This window comes from Periplaneta americana, chromosome 2 (genome assembly GCF_040183065.1).
Source record: "Periplaneta americana isolate PAMFEO1 chromosome 2, P.americana_PAMFEO1_priV1, whole genome shotgun sequence".
In the NCBI taxonomy this organism is placed as follows: domain Eukaryota; kingdom Metazoa; phylum Arthropoda; class Insecta; order Blattodea; family Blattidae; genus Periplaneta; species Periplaneta americana.
Genome location: NC_091118.1, coordinates 116,658,620 through 116,672,115, shown reverse-complemented (window position 1 = coordinate 116,672,115; position 13,496 = coordinate 116,658,620). Strand labels below are relative to the sequence as shown.

Sequence of the window (13,496 nt, the reverse complement as noted above, 5' to 3'; positions counted from 1 at the left end):
ATTTTAAGTCGCAAAAATGCTTTCTTTTCGAAGACGATGTTGAAAGTGTTCCCCATTTGCTGCGAGGCAGGCGTTGTAACGTTTAAACACATTTTGATTCATACAGTGCAGCTTTACGCAATTCCGAAATGTTGGCTATTTCTTCTCTATGTTGTTTCGTGACATTTTAGATTTGATTTCTTCTCTAGTACTGATTCCGTAGTTTTGAATTTGTTCACTATGTTATGAACTTTGCTCCTATTTGGTGGATTAACCCTAGGAAATAGTTCCTGAGATTCTCTACGACACTGGGCAGGTGATTCGTTTTTTAAAAAGTTACAACGAAGGAAGTATTCGGAATCTATGTCAGCAATGATTACAACAGTATCTTATGAATGTACCAATGTAAGATAACCTGGAAAATGAGTGGTGTAGTATAACATCTTGTATAGAGAAATCCTCAAGAGAAACAATAGGAAAAAATACAAACGTAGAAAAGGATTTAAAATTTGAAACGATAGTAGGGCCTATGCAGAGAGAGGCAGCGAAAAGTTACAGCACTATGCAGAGGACGTCGGGGAACAGATTGCCTGCAATCCATTGCTCGAATCACTGGTAAGCTGTAGCAGCGCGAGCGGGCGTTCAGTTTCATTACGTTAGACCTAAATTATTAGTTAAAGAGTTACGCAATGAATGAATGAAGTTGAAAACTGATGTAGATCTTACCTTTCATCAAGGCAAATGTTAAAAATGATGTCCAGCGTTGTCTATACAAACGTTGCATCGTGTTAAAAAAATTCCGAAACACTCGTATCCCCGCCTCTGAAATTTCGGATTATCACTGGTCTGATTTTATTCTCCAGGGCTTCAAGAGTATGTGGATTGATCTTCTACACTTTCTGTTTTAAAGTTCCCCACAAATAAAAATCACAGTCACTTAAATCGCGGGAACGAGGGAGCCAAAGTCCACGACCAATTACTCGCTCATCGAACACCTGTTCTAATACATGCATTGAATGCTGAGCTGTATGAGCAGTGACGTTATCCTGTCGGAAGTAGGCATACTGCTTTTCTTCCTCAGTCAACATTTCAAAAAATGTCTGCAGTATGTTTTGCACATATCGTTCCGACTTAACAGTATCGTAAAAGGAAATACTGTAGAGCCAATCATTCTGCGTGCAGTAATGTTACACCAGACACCGACTTTCTGATCGTGAAGGCGAGTTTCATGCACTACATGAAGATTGCCAGTGTCCCAATACTCAATTCTGAGAACTCACATACCCACCCTTTCAGTCACGAATTACGTTTTTGTTTGGAAAAGTCTGATTGTTTGTTCTTGACTCCTTTTAAGTTTTCGTGAATTGTCCACAGTCTCATTTTTATAGCATAATGCCTGGATTTCCAGATATGAACTGTTCTCTTGAGAGGACTCACTCTAAACAACTCATTGTCCATGAAGCGGCATTGAAGTTGCTGTCCTCTGTAGAGGACAGAGTGAATGAAAGGGTTAAACGGAAATAAGCTTTGTCCGTCATAGTTAAAAAGAGAAGAATCGCCAGTACCATCATGGACAGATTGCAGCATTCACCGACAGAAATTTACGCGGGCAGCTGAATCCCGTGTTAACTGATGAACCACTGACACTTTGTATGACTTGAGGCTTTCCCGGCGTTTGATGTAGAATAACTCTTCTCGGGTTCTCAGCCAGGTAAGCTGGAGATCTGCTTCCCCTACTATTGCATATAGGCTATACCGGCTAGACATGGTCCCACATTACTTCATTCCCTGAAGAAGATGGCAGAGCTAGCCATCGAAAGCTTGGAAGCAGATCTCCAACTCACCTGGCTGAGAACCCGAGAAGAGTTATTCTACACTGACACTTTGTAAAAATGAAAGTGTAGCATTTTCAGTCCCCGTAATGTCGATCTTTGTAAAATACCACACTCCTGCGCCAATCGACGTGGAGATTTCCTCGGGCTGGTTCAATTCTTGCTGGAATGTCTGCAAGCTTCTCCTCTGCTAATGCCTTTCCCTGTGGTTCTCTCTTTTTGTTTAAAAACAAACCCTGTTTCTCGCCATTTTCTGAATAACTTGGTTATGTATTGTCTGGAAGGCATTGCAGCGTCACGGAACTGACGTAGAAACTTGCGAACGGTACTGTCTCAAATGCTACCAGACTACCGCCTTCCGAATTGGCATGACTCTATACTACTGTAGAGTCCTCTATTGCAGCCGTGGCGAAAATGTAACTCACGAGCACATTGTGGCTCGCAATGATAGCTGTGCATGTCCCAACCCCCACCCTCTCACTCACTGGAGTCAAACTCCGTTCCATTTGTATTTGTCTCTGACCTGCGAGTGGCGTATCATCGCAATGTCTCTCTCGAAACCATGTACCTCTACAAAAACGAAAGTTTCAAGTAGGATGGAAGGACGCATTTTTTGCTGCCAATATAGTGAGAATATTTAATGTATGATTTGTTCACAAGTATTACGAGAAAAACTGTTGTATAACATAAAACAGTATTATACTACATGTTACTCATGAAACATTAAAAGTTAAGTGCTGTTATTATTATTATTATTATTATTATTATTATTATTATTATTATTATTATTATGGTCCTTTTTCAGCAGATGTACGAATAATGCGGTTAGGTCTTCAATTTAAACTCACAGATTTACAACGTAATGTTACAATGAAAGCTAGCTGTAAGGACTTGACAAATGTTGAACTTTTCAAATCTTTGCCAAAAAATAAATATCCGAAGCTTCGTTCTTTCGCTTGCTCTGTTGAAGCCATGTTCGCTACAACATAAGTTTGTGAAAAATTATTTTCAACAATGAAAATAGTAAAAACCTAATTTAGATTACGACTGTTAGACAAATACATTCGTGATCAATTACGACTGGCAGTAAGTGACAATTCCTGATTTTGAAACTCTGTCGCAGAGACATTCTGAAAGCAGTTAACTTTAGATTGTGATAATGTGTCCTATATTTTCTTGTTCATTTCTTTCTTCGTTACACGTACTAAACATTAGTTTGTAACCTTATACTGTATAAAATTATATTTAAGTGCTTGACGTAAGGAAAATGAAAATCCGTTAATAAGTCAGACAATTGCTTCTCTTCCCCTTCGGGTGTCCGCCTCCCTCCAGAGGTGCTATGCACGTTACGGGTTACACAGTGGCTCGGCGCACGATTCCATTTTCGCCACAGCTGCTCTATTGTAACGCTTTCCTTACAGAGCAAGCTCAGCGAAATTTTGTTACACGCCTTGCACAGTTACCGCGAAGTCGGCCGCCGTTTCTACGGGTAGTAGTAACTTTAGTTTTTAAATCATTTGTAATAGGGAAAATGTTTACGAAACTTGAAAATTAATACAAGTGCATCCTACCTCTGTCAGAAGAGGTTTTCAAAGTGTTTTTCTTCTGCTTCAATACATTCTTGACATACCCAAATTTGTTTCTAGAATACTGGACTACCGTAATCTCTTCTTACGAAATGTTCGAAATGATATCAGACTTTTCTTCCACTTTTTATATAACTGAAAACTACAAAAATTGCCTGCAATATGTTATACACCATTCTAAAACAATTACAAAACACATTAGCATGCACTACAATACATACAAATGAGTCATCCCTTAAGTGTTCTCAAGCAGTAAAGAAAATATAACTTTCACTACACTACCCACTAATACGAAATCCCTTCAGTAACTCAAAACATATAGAGAAAAACTGCAGGCATGCAACGCCCGACAAACACCCTTGACAGATGCACTGTGGGAGGCAACGTTTCTGTACGTCCCGTGGCGTCACATACGGAGTACCCTATACACCTACAAGATCATGAGTCACCGTTTTTGTAAACAATTCCTTAATCTCTGCGCCAATAAAAGTCCTCTACGATATAAAAGGTCGAAGTTTTAACCACTGTAATGGGAGACGAAGGTAGATTGGATCTATTTCACTGACATTTGTTTTTTTTATATTTGAATAAATTCCAGGAGACTCCTGCAGTGCCTGCAGTGCCTTCAGTCAGTAGCAGTGAGCCGTGGTACAAGCGCTCCATTGCGTCTCTCAAGAAACTGTTCGTGATTTTCAGTCACAGAGAGCTAAGGCGACGATTGCTCATCTGTCACTTCGCATGGTGCGTCACAGCTATGACGTACTACGCACTTGCACTCAATGCAGACAACTTCACTGCAAACAAGTGAGTATCCATATAACTTTGATATCCTCCTCCTTCTCTTTCTCACGCGCTCTTATTGTTTCTGTTCCTCGGATTTATTTGAAGGTTATGGCGACCATACACCTGTTTTACGAAGGCTGTGATATAAGTCATGGCAACTATATTTTTAGTGAGAATGTGGGAGCTGTTCAGAATTTTAAAAAACGCAAGTGAAAGAGCATAGTATGTACTAGCTAGACCTACATATATTATAACTAGGGGCGGATTTTAGCATATTTGCATATTTTATTCCTTAGTTACAATTCATACGCTACCATTCCATAAATTCATTTCAAATTATTTGTAAACAAAGGTCAAGATTTTATAGTGCATATATTATACAGGGCTTTCATTCAAAACTTTACAGTCTAAATAACAAATTCTTTAAATTGAATTCAATATAAACAAAAAATACGTCAATTTACATATTGACGGGGAAGTATGAAACCAGGCTTAATTGCATTTTAGATTTCACCCCCATCCCCTAGCCTCCACCACTTTGAAATTTCAAATGGCACCCCAATATTTTTATAGTTAAATATGAAAGAGCATTCAATTGTTTATACACCTCATTCATTTGTTTTCTCATCTTTTGTTTTCTATCATCACCTGGCAGCCTTGATTATTGTTATTGTTGATTAGAGCTGGAGAGAATAAAGCTACAAAAATTTATTGATCATTTCATGTAATTTTGTGTTTGTGTATTAAATTATTTTAAAATGGTGTATACCGTATAAGAGAGAACAGAAATCACTTTATTGATTAAATTTAGGAAATTACACAAAATAAGCTGTGTTTTCATCCTACAATCAATTGATGATAATAATAAAAGTGCAGGTTGTCAGGTGACGATAGAGAACGAAAGATGCGAAAACGAATGAGGTGTATAAAGAATTGAATGCTCTTTCATATGTAAGTATAAAAATATAGAGGTGCCATTTTAAATTTCAAAGTGGGGGAGGCTGGGGGATGAGGGTGAATTCTAAAATGGAATTAAGCTTGCTTTCAGACTTCCCCCGTCAACATCTAAATTGACATGTTTTTTTTTTTTTTTTTTTTTTTTTTGTTTAAATTGAATTCAATTTAAATAATTATTTATACTGGGAAGTTTTGAAATGAAAGTCCTGTACATGTAGTATATTTCAGCTTATAAACGCATATTTTGTTATTTTTTATCTGCCTTGTGCTTAAACCAAGATTAAGAATACCAAAAATCACATAAATGGAATACAGAAGAAATACAGACATTGAAACACATTACAGTAGTTACATTGTATTTATTGCAGTCTGACAATGCAGACAGTGCACTGTTGTCGGCGAATCATTGCAGACAATCCCATGGCAATGAACAAAGCACTCCATAATTAAATGCACTGCTGACTCTGTGTAAATGTATAATATAGAGACATTAGGATGGGTGAAATTTGAGATTAAAAGAACAGATAATCGAAACAAGAAACCACTTTATCTTTTACTTCGCACATGCATAAGATTTTCACAGGTTTAATAGGAGGTCACATAATTTTGACTCGTGATTACTATCGTTTGTAGGACTATCATATTTTATCAGTAGAGACGCGTAACATTTTCTAAAGTGTTTCCACTCAATAAAACAACAATTGTATTTTACCTACCTCAAGACTCCTTCATGATACACTTAAGAATTATACACAGGTTTACACTGTTTAGTGGTGACGGTACTTATCGTATTATTTTATCATATATCCCTCTCTCTCTCTCTCTCTCTCGCTCCCCTCCCTCTCCCTCCCCCTCTATCTCCTGCCTTTACCTGTATGACCGTATATTGTAATATGCAATTTTCTTACATTCTTTCTATTATAAATGTAAACTTTTTTCTTTACTCTAATTTTATTATGGTGTGACAGCAACGAATTGGTTATAGACTCTGTTTTAAATGTAACCCAGCTTTATAATATTTAAGCAAGCTGGTTAATTAAAAACAAAGGGATTTTAATATCACGCAACTACTAATTGAAATTGTTTTCACTGTTACCTAGTGACAAATTCTCTATTAGCTACATTCGCAATAATTTCACAGTATGTCTCCTATATTTTCTAAATTAAAATGAAAAACATTGCATAGCAAGAACCAAGTACACTTCCCTCCGCCTGAGATCTGTAAGCATGAGTGACGTCACGCGGTGGGTACTGTACTGTGCTCCAACAACGAGAAAGTCTTCACGGGATGAAAACGCAGCGGGGTAATGCTGTGAATGAATGTTGATGTCATAAGGTCACACACGTGGGTACTCATATCTCTATTGGCTCGCTGTCACAGCACGAACAATAACATTGATACACACATATTTATACTACCTTAGTTACAAAATTAGTTCACTGTTAATCTCCTGGTCTTTTAATCTCTCCATACAGGAAATAACAAATGCAGGAGAGCGAATGGTTTTTAAACTGACGTCATAACGATAATACGAGTATTATTTATCTACTTTGCTCCAATAGATGATGCAATAGTAAGCACATTCCTTTCACGGTTGATCTCCTGGTTGTAGAACAGTAGTATATGCTCTCACATGCGCATTCTCTGTTTTACAGACGAAGCGAACGGCCGCTATGCTTTCAGATTCCAGACGACTAGTATAATCATATTACTAATGTTTATGGCTTTATGAAGGCGACTAGTGAAAAAAAGGTATGAAGTGTGTTCCCAAAGATTCATAACAAACTTTCAGAAAGCACAAAAACGAGTTACCAAACCAAGAAGAGCTTTCGACTCGTTCGATTTTAAGAGCGTTAAATAACCGAAAGAGACACATTGAAATAAGATATCATTCGACACACCAGGCAAGAAACCTCCTGTTCCAAAAGGAATAACGAAAATAGATGAATATGAGAACTTGCCTCAATTATTTAATTCATGCATGGCATGTGTTTACAGAGAATGGTAATCCTTGGACAATGAGCCGGTCTCTCCTATTCTCCGCCACTGGCACTCCCGCTGTTCTGCAGTTGGTTCCCAAAAAAAATATCAACAACGTGAGTTGGTTCCCCGTGTTCAAATATCCAAGGCTATGATTTTGTAGCAGGCTGTGTGGCGAACAACCAACTGTTGTGAATCTTTTCACAGTAAACTTAATGCGCACTTTTGTGCTCCACACCCAAATATATTTGCACTTGCAGATGCTCTGAAGGAGGTTCAGTGCGATACTTACATTAAGCTTAGGAGTAAAAGTAAATGTAGGCCTAAGATAATGCAACAAAAGAAAACTTTTGTGAAAGATTAGAAGGAAAAGCTTTCTGATGACAGTGTAAGTAGATATGCATTCCTGCGACACGTTTGTTTCAAATTTTTACCAGTACAGAAATAAAATTGTGAAGTTATTCGACCCAGTGTGTCCGCCAAGCACAAAACATTTTTAACCTACCTACTACTGTAGACAGTCCTAAGTCTGTATAAAATGGGAAGGGAAATGTTTTCTGTCTTGATCTAGCGCAGGAACCAATTGCAGTACACAGGAGAAATCAACCTGGAACCAACTCGAGTATAGCTCTGGGACGAACTGGGAACTAATTCACAGATTTGGGAACCAATTCCAGTACAGCCGGCACTCCTGCTGTACTGTAAACTGGGGGCTTTTAAAACCTAGAAAATTCGCAACGAAAAGTAAGACTAGTTCTCTATACACATGATTTCTTAGTCAAACGTTTTTTCCGTCAATTGCACCATCTTCCCGTTGAAGACTGCACGTTCAGGGTAAACGAAGTTTTACAAAATATATTACCAGATTTTCGCGGAAATATACCTGGCTAGGAAAATGTGGTTTTTCACATGCCGTCTGTGTATAGCGAATTCTCCTAAATCGTATGTGTAAATTTCTTCATACGAATATTCCATATTTGTGCTGGAATTATACGCATAAAGTGGAAAGTTTTATAGTAACAATTTAATTGGTTTTAATTATAAATTATAAGTATAGTGGCAATTTAGTTCCAGCTAACTTAAAAGAAGTCTTCATAATTATTTATATAATGTACAATAAACTAATAAATTATTATTATTATTATTATTATTATTATTATTATTATTATTATTATTATTATTATTATTGTTGTTGTTGTTGTTGTGAATGGATGATGATACTTATAGGTTCAATATTATTATTTTTTGTAATAATTATATAGAGATTGATGGCGGGTTAAGAACTGGAACACATCTAATCCGCCATGACGTGAACAAAAATTGATGAAATAAATAGGCCTAAATAAATAAAATTACAAATAAGGAAATCAAAAAAAAAACTAACAAATGAGAGAGCGAATATCGTTTTCTTAGTCACTGTCTCACATTTTGAAGTGATATTAAAATGATTGGCGATTTTAAAGGCGAAAGATGTGATAAAGAGGCTTATGCTATTTGACGTATTTATACTACGAAGCCTATTCAAAATATTTACACACAGGAGGTAATAGTCCCAACAGTCAAAAGACTAGGATGCAATTAGATTTCAAGGCAGTGTTAGTAGTAACCTTACAACAAATTTAAAATAACTTGATTTCAAGTGGAAGAAAACTAAATCTAATAAAGAGTAGTATCGAAAGCAGTGACAGCAGTGATAGTGACGAATCTTGTAATAAGTTAGTTTGAACATCGAAAAGAAAGAATTATCCGAGGTGGAAGAGTATTCAGTCATTGAAGATTTACAGTATCTGGTATAAAAATATAATTAGACACGGTTTGTGAAAAGTGATGCAGAACAACACAATGCTTTAGTTTATAGTTAGCAAAATGTGCTTAGAATTTTGGAGGTGCCCATCCAGAAGTGTCCATGGATACATACTCGGACCTATATAGGGTGTTAAAAAATAACGTTTACAACGTTTCAGGGATGAAACATACATACTCGGACCTATATAGGGTGTTAAAAAATAACGTTTACAACGTTTCAGGGATGATGAAGGCGGTAAAAACAAACATCTTTTGTAAGTGACAAAACTTTGGCAGATGCGCCTTTTATTGTGTACGTGTTAGTGTAATCCATAAGGAACGAGACCAATTGTCGTTTTAGAGGTGATGTTCAAACTGCCGTCCATTGAAGGCATTGCACAACTGGTACCTTCGTACTATGGAGTGTCTGCGACGCTCAAAAACGCTAACATTGTCTCGAATAACATGTGCAGCTTCAACAACGCGAGCAACTAAGTCTTCTGCCGTATCGATCGCTGTCTCATACACAAGACGTTTCATGTCTCCCCACAAAAATAAATCCAGTGGGTTAAGTCCGGTGATCGAGGTGGCCACGGTACCGGCCCACACCTGCCAATCCAACGATCGGGGAATGCAGCATTTAGGTGGTTCCTGACACGACGATCAAAGTGTGGAGGGGCACCGTCATGCTGAAACATATTCGTTCTCTGATATCCAATAAGATATTTTCTAAACGTTCTGGTAGGACGACGCGTAGAAAAACAAAATAATTACCACCACGGAGAGTGTTAGGGACCCTTTTAACTTGTTGCAGGCACAGCAGTACAAACAGAACTAACCAGTGTGTGTTGTGACGGAAGTCATCTACCCTTCAGGCCATCTTGCGGCAAAACGGCGCATCTGCTAAAGTTTTATCACTTAAAAAAAGATGTTTGTTTTTACCTCCTCTATCATCCCTGAAGGCGTTGTAATCGTTATTTTAACACCCTGTATAAGCTTCTTCATTGACATGTATAAACTTATTTACTCTAACGAGCTGCCGAGACCTTGCACCGCTAAGTGACTCGCTTTGAAGTTCAGATTAACAAATCCATACTCCAAAATCAGCGGCACCCACTGTAACGTCGGCAACTCTTTGATACTCAAGCTACAATACACTCGCTATATTCTTCCACGAATGATTCACCCAATTATAAACTCAAAAGGTCAGAACTCAAAAGCAACTGTTGGCGTCACTAGTCTCATAGAGCACTTTGCAGAATACTGGAAGAAGAAAATCACTAACTTTATAAGGACTCGTATCATATTCCTATTTTGATATGTCAGAGTCTTTCCAAATTTTAGACAGATTTCTTAAAATATGAGGTGTTCTGCACTGTCCTTGTATGTTCTGTTTGTTTTTGTCTGAAAATATTGTGGCCATCCTTTACATGGTTGTGTAGCCTATGTGTTATTACTAGACTTCGGACTTCAGGTTAAATGCCTATTTTTTATGTAGGGATAAACTAAAATTAGTTAAATATCTTCACATTTTATACGTTTGAAAGCGATTTTATGGTGGTTAAAATGCCTATTTTGCCCATTGAAACCTATTTTTAAGGTTTTAGAGCATACAATTGCTTGTTTCTACTTGTTACATCTATAATTTTAAAATTCTGTGTAGCAGTGAAAGAGAAAGCTTTGAATGCCATGGGGTGGGTTTAGTTCAAATATCCTGTAGACCTAATAGTTTGGTTGTAGGAATGAAGAAATTCCTGGAAGATGTCTGGTTTTTTTGAGCACTTGAGCAGACAGTACCCTTTTCCTTCACTTAGCTCGCTCACCTTTTCACAGATTAAATCTTTCATTGCACCAACACTCGTAAACTTTTTTGCAGCTGTATCACTTATGCCGCTCTTCTTCGAAGTAAGCTTTACTCTGTGTGAAATTCCTCTTGTTGCTACGCTCCTCTCTTACTTCCTGATTTTTACTCGATCTTCTGGTTCGAAGATTTCTTTCTACATCTGTCCCCTTTTTGCTCCGACTCCAGATTCATCATTTTTCAATCCATGCCTTCCGTCAAGCCCAGCTTTTAACGGCTGTTTCATCTTGGAACTCGGAATTAAACCAAGCCATTGTTTTTCTTGATTATTCACACTGTGCTTCGCAAACTCTCTATTCCCTTAAGCTTGAATCTTCCATTGCCATTTATCATCTACATTAACTCCGGGCGTAGCTCTGTCGGCTAAGGGGCTTATCTGCCGATCCGGAGTTGCGCTCGGGCGCGGGTTCGATTTCTGCTTGGGCTGATTACCTGGTTGGGTTTTTTCCGAGGTTTTCTTCAATCGTAAGGCAAATGCCAGGTAATCTATGGCGAATCATCGGCCTCATCTCACCAAATATCATCTCACTATCACCAATTCCATCGACACTAAATAACCTCGTAGTTGATACAGCGTCGTTAAATAACCAAGTAAACAAGTAAACTCCGATGTTGTCCTTTGAAGTCGGTTGCTGTGTTCGCCTGTGTTCCTTCTATTGTCTTCATTTCCTTCTGCCTGTGCTTCTCTGCCCGCATCTGTTGCCCTGATGCGTTATGTAACCCAGATTCCATTGATTTTCAATTTATCTTCATAGATCGTAGCAAAATGAACCTTAATCCTAGCCGACTTCATTAACGACAATAGTAACTTGCGTCTGCTTTTTGTTTCATATGTATTTCACGTCTTTTTCAACTCTTTTTTTTTTTATTTTCTTAATTTTCTCAAGTTACTTAAATTATTATTTCTCTTGTTCTCGTCTTACGAATCTTACTAAAATGGGTCTTTTCTTCCATTTCCTAGTATGTAAGTCTGTTCAATGTGAACTACTCTCTCATCAGTACCAAAAATCTCCTCGCACGCATTGCATATAGTCTCATATGTATCCATTTAATATTCGTGACCTACTTCTCCTACTCCGATAAATATTAGATTTTTTTCTTTATTTGTCTTTATAATATTTTATTTTCTCTTTAATTGACTATTCTCTCGTAGCAGATACTCAATTTTCATGCAGTTTTCTTCCATTTTTAACTTCCAGTTTTCTGATGTTACATCAATTTTCTTCTTCGTATTGTTCTATTCTGATTCTGCAATTCTCCACTCTCAACATCCTTCTCTTCTCCTCTGGTGATTTTCCTTGTTGTAGAACTTTATTATTTTATACTGTAACTTCTAATTTAACTGTACCTCGTAGGGCGTTGCCCTCTCTACGCTGTTTTTTCCTAGCTCTGTCAACATGCGTCCACACGCAGCCATGACATATTAAAAATATAGAAAATACGTCGGAACTGATGAAATTTATCGTTGTGACAGAGTTTATCGTTATATCGGTTTTCGTTGTACGGAGGTTAAATTATTATTTTTTATTTTCATAATCTGCATTGCGGTTTAGGATCTTTAGATAAACCTGTTTCACCTCTAATTATCGCACAAAATCGTTTGCTTTGTTTCCAGATACATCTACGTGGCCGTGGCTGGCGCCGTCGAGGCCGTTGGCTATGTCTTGCCAATCCCCATGCTTAAGTTTATGGGTCGCCGCACGACATCCGTGGTGCTGTACTTCATATCAGGCGTGTCGCTGCTCCTCATCATTCCCATTCCACAAGGTGCGCATGTGATGTGGCTGTTTAAAAGGCCGCTATTATCTTTTTTTTTGTGTGTGTGATTCATAAGTAATTCAGCTGGAGGAGTATAACGATAAGCTAATAAAGCCATATGTATGTATTTAGTTTTATTTAATGTTATTTTTTGTAGTCTTCACTGCTGCTTCAACACATTCTTCTGATCTCTAGTTCTGTATTATACTGTAAATACAAAGGAGGTGTGGATCGTCTAATAAAGCGATAAACCGAATAAAGCAGAACATAATTTATTAGCGAATAGTATATCTTACGATACTGGCGTATGAAACCGCATTACACAGAAATTGTGATCTTACAGATGACGTCACATGACGATGACATCACAAGATGGCGATATCACCAACAAAAGACACTAGGAAACCCGCGTCGAAAACCAGAGTTTTGAGTGGGGACATTCAAGGAAATATAATGATACCGTTAATCAATAAATTTACAAATAGTGGTTTCGTAAAGTAAACTCATTGTAAACTTCAGTAAAATACCTACACTGTCTACATATTTTATATGAACAAAATAAGGTGCAAATTAAATATCTCGCCACACTACACGCTGCGCTGGAGAGAAAACGTTCCGGTACTTAAATCATTCAAACCTTTTCACATTCCTCGGCTTCACGTCACTTAAATATCTCCTCAACTAACCCACTGACCTTGTCACATACCTCGGCCTCATATCACTTACTTATCACCTCATTCAACCCATCTGAACCATAACGAAACATAAATCAGACGTTGGTCACGTTACTTACATTCACCGTCGCAACAAACTACTCTTGAACAGCATAGCAATCAAATCAAATCCACAGAGGCCAAAAAAAAAAAAAAACAATTAATTATACCAACATCGAAAACCTAAAACTTCAAATCCATTGCCTTCTAAACCAATAAACTTCTGTCCTATAGCACATAATGACGTAACACAACATACGT

At 37.5% G+C, this 13,496-nt stretch overlaps 1 protein-coding gene across 6 annotated transcripts in view; it reads left to right on the top strand.

Moving 5' to 3' along the window:
• The window catches only part of LOC138694541 (organic cation transporter protein), a 146,745-nt gene that overhangs the window by 120,493 nt on the left and 12,756 nt on the right, over positions 1-13,496 (top strand). For all 6 annotated transcript variants that reach the window (XM_069818371.1, XM_069818372.1, XM_069818373.1 and 3 more), the window contains exons 8-9: positions 3,996-4,201; positions 12,380-12,531. In XM_069818371.1, the coding sequence (XP_069674472.1) occupies positions 3,996-4,201; positions 12,380-12,531 (358 nt within the window). The remainder of the gene's footprint in view (positions 1-3,995; positions 4,202-12,379; positions 12,532-13,496) is intronic.